This window comes from Dipodomys ordii, unplaced genomic scaffold (assembly GCF_000151885.1).
Source record: "Dipodomys ordii isolate 6190 unplaced genomic scaffold, Dord_2.0 Scaffold105, whole genome shotgun sequence".
In the NCBI taxonomy this organism is placed as follows: Eukaryota; Metazoa; Chordata; class Mammalia; order Rodentia; family Heteromyidae; genus Dipodomys; species Dipodomys ordii.
Genome location: NW_012267321.1, coordinates 1,270,039 through 1,281,862, shown reverse-complemented (window position 1 = coordinate 1,281,862; position 11,824 = coordinate 1,270,039). Strand labels below are relative to the sequence as shown.

At 53.3% G+C, this 11,824-nt stretch overlaps 1 protein-coding gene and 1 long non-coding RNA gene across 3 annotated transcripts; one reads left to right on the top strand and one right to left on the bottom strand.

The window, feature by feature from the left end:
- The first annotated feature begins 880 nt into the window (after nt 1-880).
- LOC105994303 lies at nt 881-1,631 on the top strand. Its single transcript, XR_001175492.1, has 2 exons — nt 881-1,105; nt 1,340-1,631. It is a non-coding gene; the product is annotated as an uncharacterized LOC105994303 (long non-coding RNA).
- A 2,524-nt stretch (nt 1,632-4,155) lies between these two features.
- On the bottom strand, nt 4,156-10,631 carry Siglec11 (sialic acid binding Ig-like lectin 11). 2 transcript variants are annotated; one of them, XM_013027685.1, is made up of 9 exons: nt 10,124-10,631; nt 9,721-9,984; nt 8,482-8,529; nt 6,945-7,202; nt 6,711-6,758; nt 6,366-6,623; nt 5,761-5,857; nt 5,394-5,475; nt 4,156-4,363 (listed from the first exon to the last, which is right to left on the bottom strand). In XM_013027685.1, the coding sequence occupies exons 1-9, from the start codon at nt 10,602-10,604 to the stop codon at nt 4,181-4,183; spliced, it is 1,719 nt and encodes a 572-aa protein (XP_012883139.1). In that variant the 5' UTR covers nt 10,605-10,631; the 3' UTR covers nt 4,156-4,180. The 2 variants fall into 2 exon arrangements, with proteins under 2 accessions (XP_012883139.1, XP_012883140.1); XM_013027686.1 differs by lacking the exon at nt 4,156-4,363 and adding an exon at nt 4,373-4,735.
- Between the last annotated feature and the right edge of the window lie 1,193 nt (nt 10,632-11,824).

Genomic DNA, 11,824 nt, shown 5'->3' with positions numbered 1-11,824 from the left:
CAAAAAGAAAAAAGCCGGAAGTGGCGCTGTGACTCAAGTGGTAGAGTGCTAGCCTTGAGCTGAAGAGCTGAGGGACAGCGCCCAGGCCCAGAGTTCAGCCCCTACAACCAACAACAACAACAAAAATATCAGGCCCTGCGTTCAAGCCCCAGTACTGGCACAAAAAGAAAGAAAAAAAAAGTTCTCATTTCTTTCTAGCCCTCTGCTTAGTCCTCTGCCACGCATTTGTATTTTGCTTTTATTCTTTTTGGTCCTGAGGTTTGAAATCTGGGCTTGGGTGCTGTCCCTGAGCCCTTCTGGTTTTCTGGTGGTTAATTGGCGATAAGAGTCTCATGGACTTTCCTGCCCAGGCTGGCTTTGAACCATGATCCTCAGATCTTAGCCTCCTGAGTAGCTAGGATGACAGGCGTGAGCCACTGGCGCCCAGCTATATTTTGCTTTTGAAATGGGATCTTGCTAATGTTGCCTGGTTGGCAACTGGTGATCCTCCTGAGTGGCTGGGACTAGAGGCATACACAACCACACCAGAAAATTAGCTCACCTTAATCCATTTTGCACAGTACCCTATTTTTTGTACTTGACCTTGGCACATGTCTCCCCCGTTCTGACACACCACAGGCCTACAGCAGCTGCTTTTGATAGCTGTGCTCTGTTGGTTTGGCCAATATAATAAGCCAACACTTATCATTACCCACTGAATTGCTTGATTGGTCGATCAATGAATCAGTTTGGAAGATGTTTCTTATCACTGTAATGTCCTTTTTTGAAGAGATTGTGCTTCTCTAAGCTGGAGGCAGAAACAGACATTCTCTGCACAGAAGAAACACTGAGTCAAAGGGTGCTGTGGAACACCAGAGCCCAGGATGCTCCTGCCAGTGACCTGTGGGTGCAGCTCTGGGCTGAGGGCACTTCTCAGCCTCCTCCCATACTGGAATGTTTTGACAGAGACCCTGAAGGAGTACCTGAGGGTAGTGATGAACCTCCAGTATGATGAGAAACCACCATATGCCGTACTGAGGAACAATCTCGAAGCCCTGCTGCAGGACCTGCGGGCATCACCCTACGACCCCCTTGACCTCCACATAGTGCCTTAGGTGGAATCCAGGTGGGAATTGTGCATCTTCATCTCTCTGTCCTCTCCCTCACCTTTGCCACCCAGGACTTTAAAGAGGGCTTCCCAGAGGTCAGACCAGCCCCACCCCCACCCCTTACCCCACATGTCCTGGAACAGCTGACCCTGTCACTTATGGCTGTGTCCCTACTCCCTGGTAGCGGCCTGACATTACCAGGGTGTCTCTGAATGAATATGACACTAATACCCATTTTTATTGTTTTCCAGAACTTTCAACTAAAGAGTGAAGTAACATGACTGGAGACCTGCTGTTTGATCAGAGAAGCTTCTAGCAAAATCCCACAAATGTGCATTCCAGGCATTTCTTTAGTCCTGTTTAATACCAGTCCATCTGAGTGACCCTCCTGGTAATGTCAGCCTTCCTCCTGCCTCTCCTGTGGTCTCCGGCAGCCAGGGGCTGTGGGCAGTGAGGACAGCAGCCCCCCAGAGGCCCCATACCTCCCCTTCTCCCCCGTACCACTAGGTTTTAGTAATAAATTGTTTTATTGGAGCTTCCAGAGTCCATGTCTAGAAAAGTTCTTTTTTGGGGGGTAGGGGGGAAGGGGTAAAGTTTAACTGTTTCTTCCATTCATCTATTCCCTCTATTTCCTCAATCTTCCATCCAACCATTCCATCTTTCATTCATAGACTCAAAGATTTGCCCGACACAGTGGTATATTACTATGGTCACAGCTACGTAGCAGGTCGAGGCAGGAGGATCACTTGAGTTGAAGAGTTCCAGGTCAGCCTGAGTAACATGGTGAGACCTTCTTTAAACCCATAAGCTGGATGCTGGTAGCTCACACTTGTCATCCTAGCTACTCAGAAGCTGAGATCTAAGGATCTCAGTTGGAAGCCAGCCCAGGCAGAAAGTCTGTGAGACACTCATCTCCAGTTAAACACAAAAAAAGTCAGAAGTAGAGCTGTGGATCAAGTGGTAGAGCAACCTTGAGCAAAAGGAGCATAGGGAAGAGGCTGGGAAGGTGGCTCAGCCATAGAGTGTTTGCCTTGCATGCATAAGGCCCTGGGTTTGATTCCTCAGCACCATATAAGCAAAAAAAGCCAGAAGTGGTGCTGTGGCTCCAGTGGTAGAGCGCCAGTCTTGAGCTGAAGTCTTGAGGGACAGCACCCAGACCCAGAGTTCAGGCCCCATGACCAGCAAAAAAAAGAAGCAGCAGCACAGGAAGCCAGGTGCTGGTGGCTCATCCCTGTAATCCTAGCTACTCAGGAGGCTGAGATCTGAGGATCGCAGTTCAAAGGCAGCCCCGGCAGGAAAGCCTGTGAGACTCTTATCTCCAATAAACCACTAGAAAGCCGGAAGTGGTGCTGTGGCTCAAGCAGTAGAGCACTTGCCTTGAGCTGAAGAGCTGAGGGACAGCGCCCAGGCCCAGAGTTCAAGCCCCACAACCGACCAAAAAAAAAAAAGCATAGAGATAACACTCAGGCCTTAAGTTCAAGCCCTAGCACTAGTAAGAAAAAAAGAAAGCCAAAGGGCCTGAGAGCCAGGCTTGAGCTGTGAGTCTCTGCTTAAATAGGTGTAAGGCCCTGAGTTCAAACACTTAACACCAAAATAAACAAAAATTACAATGATGTTGTTTTTTTTTCTCAGTGCCCTCCTTATCAGAAATGGTTGCTGGGGAGATGGAAGATGCCGCTGAAGGTCCAGTTGCTGCTCAGGCCTTGCGTGGCAAACGCCTGGCCTAAAATGAAGGTGGTGTCTGATTTTTCACCAATTGATATGCCCCGGGGAAACAGGACTGATGAAGCTGGGTAAAGCCACAGAAACCGGCACTATGTGTGGGCCCAGGTACAACTGAAGAAATTCTAGAAGTGAATCTGCTAAAAGACAAAATGACACCAGGCTCTGGTGGCTCACACCTGTAATCCAAGCTACTCAGGAGGCTGAGATCTGAGGGTCAAGATTTGAAGCCAGCCCAGGCAGGAAAGGCTAGAGACTTTTTTTTTTTTTGCTCTGTCGTAGGGCTTGAACTGGGAGCCTGATTCCTCAAAGTTAGCACTCTACCACTTTGAGCCACAGCACCACTTCTGGTTTTCTGGTGGTTCATTGGAGATAAGGGTCTCACAGGACTTTCTTGCCTGGGCTAGCTCTGAACTATGATCCTCAAATCTCAGCCTCCTGAGTAGCTAAGATTATAGGCATCAGCCACCAATGTCCAGCCCGTAAGACTCGTCTCCAATTAACCCCCCAGAAAACCATAAGTGTCTCAAAGTTGTAGAGCACTAGCCTTGAGTAGAAAAAAGCTCAAGGATAGAGTCCAGGCTTTGAGTTCAAGCCCCACAACTGACCCCCTCCCCCCCCAAAAAAATGAGGGCTGGGAATGTGGCTCAATGGTAGAGTGCTTGCTTAGCATGCATGAAGCCCTGGGTTCGATTCCTCAGTACCACATACAATAAAAGCCAGATGTGGCGCTGTGGCTCAAGTGGTAGAGTGCTAGCCTTGAGCCAAAGAAGTTCAGGGACAGAGTCCAGGTCCTAAGTTCAAGCCCCAGGACTGGCACAAAAAAGAAAGACCAAGAAACTAGAATTTTAAGAGAGATAAGCAATTTACATGCTTAGATGTTTAATTTTGAGGACCAAAGGATTGTTTGGGGGTGTGTAGCGGGATCCAGGGCCCCCCAGCCATCAACACCAAAGATGTGCAAGAGTCTGTCCTCGGAGAGACTCAGGCTGTGGTGCAGGCACAGCCCTGCAGGGCCCACAATAGTCACCTCCTTTAGGGTCTCAAAGCCTGCCAGATTAACAGATGGGTCCCTGGTGTCAGGTGCGCAAGGGGAGGCTGCTGATGGTGATCGGAGGTCCCCTGCCCATCACCTGGGTGCCTCGCATGGTATGTGCTTCACTTGCGGATCTTTTTTTTTTGTCGGTCATGGGGCCTGAACTCTGGGCATGGGCGCTGTCCCTCAGCTCTTCAGCTCAAGGCAAGCACTCTACCACTTGAGACACAGCACCACTTCTGGGTTTTTCTGTTTATGTGGTGCTGAGGAATCAAACCCAGGGCCTCATGCATGCAAGGCAAGCACTCTACCATTGAGCCACCTTCCCAGCCCCTCACTTGTGGATCTTGATCTCTGCATACTCCGTGGTGGTGGAGTCACTGGAGTCCCAAGCCTCTGCAGGCCTCAGCCTAGAGAAGCTGAGGGAGGCGTAATGGATGTCTAGCTCTTCCTCCTCCTTGGTGGGCCTGGCCACAGCAGGTGGTGGGAAGGCTAGCCTGGATTCCTTCATGTGACTCTAGATGGGGGCAGGGAGGGGGGAAGGGAGAAAAGGATCAAATGTGGTAATGGGGACTGGGGAAAGAGACAGAAGAATCCAGGAAATTCGTTTTTCATCTGATATTTCCCCAACATTAGCTAGGCATCATTCATTCATGCACTCATTTATTCATTCCAAACCTAGCTGAGATTCAGTGCCTGCCTCCTGATAATTGACTAGGTTTCATAAAATCTTTTCCCAGGAGCCACTGGGAAGAACCCAGCTGGGGAGATGGGGGCTTAGTCACTACCCCGGCCCACACTTCTGATCAGGGGGTCAGAGCAAGACTCAATTCCTGGTCATTCTGACCTCCGAGGACCACTGCCCTGTGGAACAGCTTTGGCTGGCACCCTGTATCACAGAGGAGGGACAAGAGGAAGGAACAAGGGTTAAGGTTCAGAGAGAAATAAGGAGGCAGCAGTGGGAGGGGCCCTGCCTGGGCAGCCTGGACAGGAAGTCAGGCCAGGAGAGGCTCCCAGCCACTGGGCTGGGGACTGAGTCCATGGATGGCGACCAGTAGCAAAAGACTAACTGGGAGCCGGGCACGGGTATCCATGCCTGTAATCCTAGCCACCAAGGAGACTCAGATTTGAGGATCAAGGTTTGAAGCTAGCCCAAACAAATCTGATTCTCTTTTTATGTGCTACTGAGGAATCGAACCCAGAGCTTCACAAGTGCTAGGCAAGCACTCTACCACTCAGCCACATTCCCATCCCATGAGAGATTCTCTTACTTCCAATTAACCCAGCAAAAAGCCCAAAGGGGAGGTGTGGCTCCAGTGGTAGAGCACCAGTCTTGAGCAAAAAAAGCTAAGAGACAAGTTGAGTTCAAGTCCCAGGCCAGCATGCACGCACACATGCACACATACATGGGCGTGGGCATGTGTGCGTGCACACACACACACACACAGAGCCTATTTGGTCTAGGCCATAGACCATCATCAGAAGTATGGTGCTGGGTATCCTGGGAGATGATCAGGCAGTCCAGATGGACACAAGCTGCTCCTCACCTTCCAGGTGGTTCTTGGGGTGGAGCAGGCAACTGTCACAGTAGCGGGTGGGCTGGCAGCTTCCGTCCTACGGGTCTTCATCCTGAAGAGGAAGGGCCAGGCCCTTTCATTCCCCCTTGGGCTCAGGGCCTGGGGTGGGACCACAGGACCTCTGCTTGCAGGACACTAGTAGCACAGCCAGATGACCTCTGGGTGACCCCTAGGGACCCTTTTCCCAGGAGCTGGAGCTGGGGTGGGCACAGGCCTGGGCTTGCCCTCGCTCTGGCCTGGGCCCAATGCTCAAAGCTAGGCTCTGGCCAGAGCTGCCAGCGGAGTTGGGTGGAATTGTATGCTCCCCCCACTCGCTGTACCCCCTAAGATCCCTCACCGACAGAAGACGAGGGTGGCACAGAGGAACAGCATGGCAGCCCCGCCAGCTCCACACACAGTCCCCAGGGTGAACATCCTGGTCACAGTTGCCTTCCCTACAGAGCAGCAGGGTTGAGGGTGACACCTCTTTCCCCCTCCCAAACCCCAGAACCTTTACTGTCCACACACCTCTGCCTCCCATTCTTCCTCCCTGAGCCTGCCACAGGCCAGGCATTCTGGTGACCAGGGACTCTGCCTGCCTGTTCTGGCCACTAGCCCTAGCCTGTGTCCCCCAAAACTCCCCATAATCCTAAACCCTGCTCCCAGGTTCCCTGACCTGGGGCAGCAAGACAGGGGTGATCTGGGCCCTATGCACATTCCGGGCCTGCAGCTGAGCCTGAGTTGGAGCTGAGTCCCACCCCTACCCCAGGGCCTCAGCAGCACCCCCCCGCCCCCCCATTCCGCCTGGCTGAACTGGAGGTAATGGTGACTGGGGTGTTGTCACTGGCCCTCAGTTCCCCCAGGAGCAGGAGGGGCCCAGCAGTTGTGGGGGGCTGTGGGAGGCCCAGGGTCAGCAGATGTCCCCTGTCTCCCCCCCCCCAGGCCTCAGTGTCCCCTCCTCACAGTGCACAGAGAGGCTCAGGGAGATGTTCAGGGCACCCAGTGGGTTCTGCGCCCGGCAGGTGAATTCTCCTTCATGTTCTGCCTCGACCATGGGCAGCTCCAGCACCCCAGGCTCCGCGGGCCAGGGGGGGCTCAGCGTCTGGGAACCCTGGGCCCAGCTCAGCATGGCCGGCGGGTGACTGTGGGTGACACAGACCAGGCGCAGGCTTTGTCCCTGCAGGACATGGAGGGACGAGCCGTTCCTGCGGATTTCCAGCTCTAGGGGAGGGAAAGAGAGAGAGATGTGGGGCGCCATCCCCACCGGTAAAGGACGGGAGAGGCCCGGCTTCCTGTGTCCCCTGTCACCTGTGCTGTTGCCTTGAAAAGCGGTCACTGTCAGCGCCTCTGGAGGGTCTGCAATGGAGACACAATGGCCAGGGCTCCCTCTGCCTGCGCCTCACACACAAACCGAGGCCCTGGGCTTGCTGGGCCCTGGAAGCTGTGGCACCCTGCCCCCTGTCCTCCCCTCCCCAGACCCTTCCATTGTCCTTCCCCTGACCTCTCTCCACCCCCTCCCCTGCCCCCCTAGGGTCCACTCACACTGCACAGAGAGGTCCAGGGTGCGGTGCTGGGAGCCTAGTCTGTTCTCTGCGTGGCAGGTGTAGCGCCCTGCATCCCTGACCTTCACCCCAGGCAGTTCCAGCACCAGGGCTCCAGGGTTGGTGACATTTGATCTCAAGAGGACTTGGTTCCCGAGGACCCAGGTCAGCATGGGGGGAGGCTGGCCAGCTGCAGTGCAGAGCAGCCGCAGAAACTGGCCTTTGCGGATGTCCATGCATGTCGTGTTACCTTGGGACTCTAGGCAGAGACAGGAGAGCGAGAGGGAAAGTTCTACAGTATCAAAATCCTCTGCTTCGCCAGGTGCCGGTGGCTCACACCTGTCATCCTAGCTACTCAGGAGGCTGAGATCTGACGATCGTGGTTAAAAGCCAGCCTAGGCAGGAAAGTCCTTGAGGCTTTTTTTTTTTGTTTGTTAGTGGTGAGGCTTGAACTCTGGGCCTGGGCGCTGTCCCTCAGCTCTTCAGCTCACGTCTAGTGCTTTACCACTTGAGCCACAGCACCACTCCCAGTTTTCTGGTGGTTTATTGGAGATAAAAGTGTTATTGGCCGGGGGCCTGGGCTCACACCTGTAATCCTAGCACTCAGCAGGCTGAGATCTGAGGATTGCAGTTCAAAGCCAGCCTGGGCAGAAAAGTCCGTGAGACTCTTATCTCCAATGAACCACCAGAAAACCAGAAGTGGCGCTGGAGCAGGTGGTAGAGCACTGGCCTTGGGCTGAAGAGCTGAGGGACAGAGTTCAAGCCCACCACCGACCAAAATAAATAAAGCAGATTCGCCTTCATAGAGCTCAACCAGAATGAGCACTTTCACAAGAGCCTGAGACATGAGGGTGCAGGCCGGACTGCGTGCTTCCCACCTGTAGAGGCAGGAGCAGGGAGTTTGAGGTCAACCTCAGCTACAAAATGAGATCTTGTCTCAAAAATAAAAGCCAGAACTGGGTGCTAGTAGCTCACGCCTGTCATCCTAGCTGCTCAGGAGGCTGAGATCTGAGGATCGTGATTCAAAGCCAGCCTGGGCAGAAAAGTCTGTGAGAATCTTATCTCCAAAAAATCATCAGAAAACTGGAAATGGCGCTTGCCTTGAGCTGAAGAGCACAGGAACAGTGCCCAAGCCCAGATTTCAAGCCACACTCTGAACAAAAATAAAGGCTGGGTGCCAGTGGCTCACACCTGTAGTCCTAGCTACATAGGAGACTGAGATCTGAGGATCACAGTTCAAAGCCAGCCTGGGCAGAAAAGTCCATGAAACGTCACCAATGAATTGCCAAAAGGCCAGAAGTAGAGCTGCAGTTCAAGTGGTAGAGCACCAGCCTTGAGTAGAAAAGTTCAGTGACAGTGCCCAGGCTCTGAGTTCAAGTTCTAGGACACACACACACACACACACCAATTTTCAATTTTCTCCCATCCAGAAGAGACAGTCCCCCTCCACATCACCCCACCCATTCCAGCCACTAGACAGTTCCACTCACAGCTGGCAGGGACCCATCCTGCCCTCCTAAGAGAGATGGCCAGCCTACCTGTGTTACCTCCTCCACTGCTGCTGATGGTCACCATCTGAGGAGCATCTGGACAGAGAGATGCAGTGAGGGCCAGGTCCACGGCTGACAGCCCCCACCCCCACCTCGCACCACCATCCAGGAACCAGGAACACGAAATAGGAAGTAGACCTGACCCGACCAATGTTCCTGCCTTGGGCTTTGGGGGGGGGCGGGGGGACGAGAGGCTGGGAGGCCCTGTATCCTTCAGGTTGCAGGCTGAGCCCTTCTCTCAGGGCCCCACTTGGCCATAGACTAGCACAGGTCTGGTGGCTTATCAGTGACAGAAACTTGTCCCCTGTTCTTTTTGGTCAGTTATGGGGCTTGAACTCTGGGCCTGGGCACTGTCCCTCTTCAGCTCAAGGACAATGCTCTACCACTTTAGCCACAGCACCACTTCTGATTTTCTGGTGGTTCATTGGAAATAAAAGTCTCACAGAGGGGCTGGGAAGTTGACTCAGTGGTAGAGTGCTTGGCTCGCATGCATGAGGCCCTGGGTTTGATTCCTCAGCACCACATAAGCAGAAAAAAGCCGGAAGTGGCGCTGTGGCTCAAGTGGTAGAGTGCTAGCTTTGAGCTGAAGAGCTGAGGGACAGCGCCCAGGCCCAGAGTTCAGACCCCATGACTGGAACCAAAAAAAAAAAAAAGTCTCACAGAAGCCAGGCGCTGGTGGCTCACGTCCGTAATCCTAACTACACAGGAGGCTGAGATCTGAGGTTCAAAGCCAGCCCAGGCAGGAAAGTCCGTGAGACTCTCATCTCCAATAAACCACTAGTAAACGGGAAGTGGCGCTGTAGCTCAAGTGGTAGAGTGCTCGCCTTGAGCTGAAGAGCACAAGGACAGTGCCCAAGCCCAGAGTTCAAGCCCCATGACTGACCAAAAAAAATAAAAGTCTCAAGGACTTTTCTGCCTGGGCTGACTTTGAACTGCGATCCTCAAACTTCAGCCTCCTGAGTAGCTAGGATGACAGGCATGAACCACCAGCACCCGGCTCCCCAGTTCCTGACCCCCTGATCAAGGTCAGCATGGGGAAGGGGAGATGGATGCTGCCTCCCAGGTGGTAGCTTCTGTTTGTGCTGCCACTGGTGGGTGGTGGGGACAGGGCCCCCTGGGGCCTCCTAATTCCATCTCCAATTGGGGGACCCGATTTCACCATGGGAACATGGGGAATCACAATGCATCCACACCACAGCACCCCCACATCCTCTCCCCAGCACTCACAGAACACACTGAGCTGCACAGTCCGTTCTCTAGACACCCCAGTGGTGGGAAGGATCACCCGACACGTGATGTTGGAGCCATGATCCTGGGGCCGGGGAATAACTGTGATATTCTGGGAGCTGTGGGCCTTCAAGGCCAACCCATGCCAGGAGATGTTAGGGGCCAGGGCCCCCTCACAGGTCCCAGGCATGGAGCACCTCAGGTGGCTGAGGCGGCCTGCCTCCAGGGGTTCCTTGATGTTGATGTCGGGGATCTGTGTCAGCGCTGGTGAGGACAGAAAGAGAGCCACATGCACAGGGGGCCCATGTGAGCCTCTGATACACATGAACCCCGAATCACCCAGGCTCTGGCCGCCATCTGTCCCCACGCAATCCAAGCTTCCCTCATGGGGACAGTCCCTTACCTGTCACAGTCACCATGAGAAGGGGATTTTTGTAGGTGAATTTCTCATCTCCTCTCTCCAGGCGAAAATAGTAGCGTCCACTGTCGCCCATCTGGGCTCCTGAGATTCTCAGGGAGCAGTCATTAGCTCCTGGGTCCCCAATAAGGTGGAAAGCAGTAGTTTGGGTAATCGTTGCCATTCTTCTGTCCGGGTTGTTCGTGGCCACAAGAGCACTGGGGTCTGCACTGAAACCAGAACTTTTCTTTCTCCGGTACCAGTAGCCATAGGCAGGCACAGAGTAGTTCCAGCCCACCTGGGAGTAGTGGACAGAGCAGGACACCAGAGTGCACAGGCCCTCCTGTACCGTCACCGACTCCTGTACCTTCAGCTGGTGCTGTGGAACTTTGAGCTGAATCCTTCCTCGGGGCTCCACCTGGTGCCCTGGCCTGTCCGCCTGGCCCCTTGCCCTCAGCAGGAGCAGCAGCAGGAGCAGCTGATGCATGTCAGGGCCTTGGCTGGGACCTCTGGCCAAGAGGAATTGCAGAAATGCTCTGTCTGCAGAGATCCTCTCCCAACTTCTGCTTTCCCTGACAAGACCTAGGACAGGGGGCAGGGAGGAACTTGTCCCAGCCAGAAGTTGCTGTCCTGGTCATTCTCAGAGTACACCAGAGCCCCCAAGAGGGACAGGGGAGCGATGGCTGTAGCTGAGTAATGGGATTTCTGATGATTCGCTCCATTACTTTTTTTTTGGTTAGTCATGGGGCTTGAACTATGGGCCTGGGCACTGTCCCAGAGCTCTTCAGCTCAAGGCCAGCGCTCTACCACTTGAGACATAGCACCACTTCTGGTTTTCTCGTGGTTCTTTGGAGATGAGTCTCATGGCTGAGCATAGGTGGCTCATACTTATAATCCTAGCTACTCAGGAGGCTGAGATATAAGGATCATGGTTCAAAGCCAGCCCAGGTGGCTGGAAAACTGGAAGTGGCTCAGTGGCTCAAGTGGTAGAGCACTTGCCTTGAGCTGAAGAGCTGAGGGACAGCCCCCAGGCCCAGAGTTAAAGCCCTGAGACTGACAAAAAAGAAAGTCTTATGGACGTTCCGGGCTGGCTTTGAACCATGATCCTCAATTCTCAGCCTCCTGAATAGCTAGAATCACAGGTGTGAACCACCAGTGCCCATCCAATGTACTTACTCATTCTTCAAACATTTATTCATTCACTCATTTTTTTGTTGTTGTTGGTTGTAGGCCTGAACTCTGGGCCTGGGCGCTGTCCCTCAGCTCTTCAGCTCAAGGTTACTGCTCTACTACTCAAACCACAGCTCCACTTCCAGCTTTTTCTGTGTATTGAGGAATTGAACCCAGGGCCTCATGCATGCAAGGCAAGCACTGTACCACTGAGCCACCTTCCCAGCCCCTCATTCTTGAAACATTCATCCATTAGCTTATTCACTCATGCATTGGGTTAGCCATATATTCCTTCACTCACTCATTGGTTTATTTACTCACTCACTTGCTCATTCATAGCTCAGGCAAACATCTACTCCATGAAGCAGTCAAGAGTAGGGTGACAACCTGACACCCCAACCTCTGCCTCACAGGATCCACCCTCCTGACAGGCACTGGCAGACATATTGTAAGGTGCAATCCCACTGGGGGGCCAGGGTTTTCTTCTCCTTCCTTATTTTGTGTTGCTTTTGTTGTGTTGGGGATTGAACCTCGTGC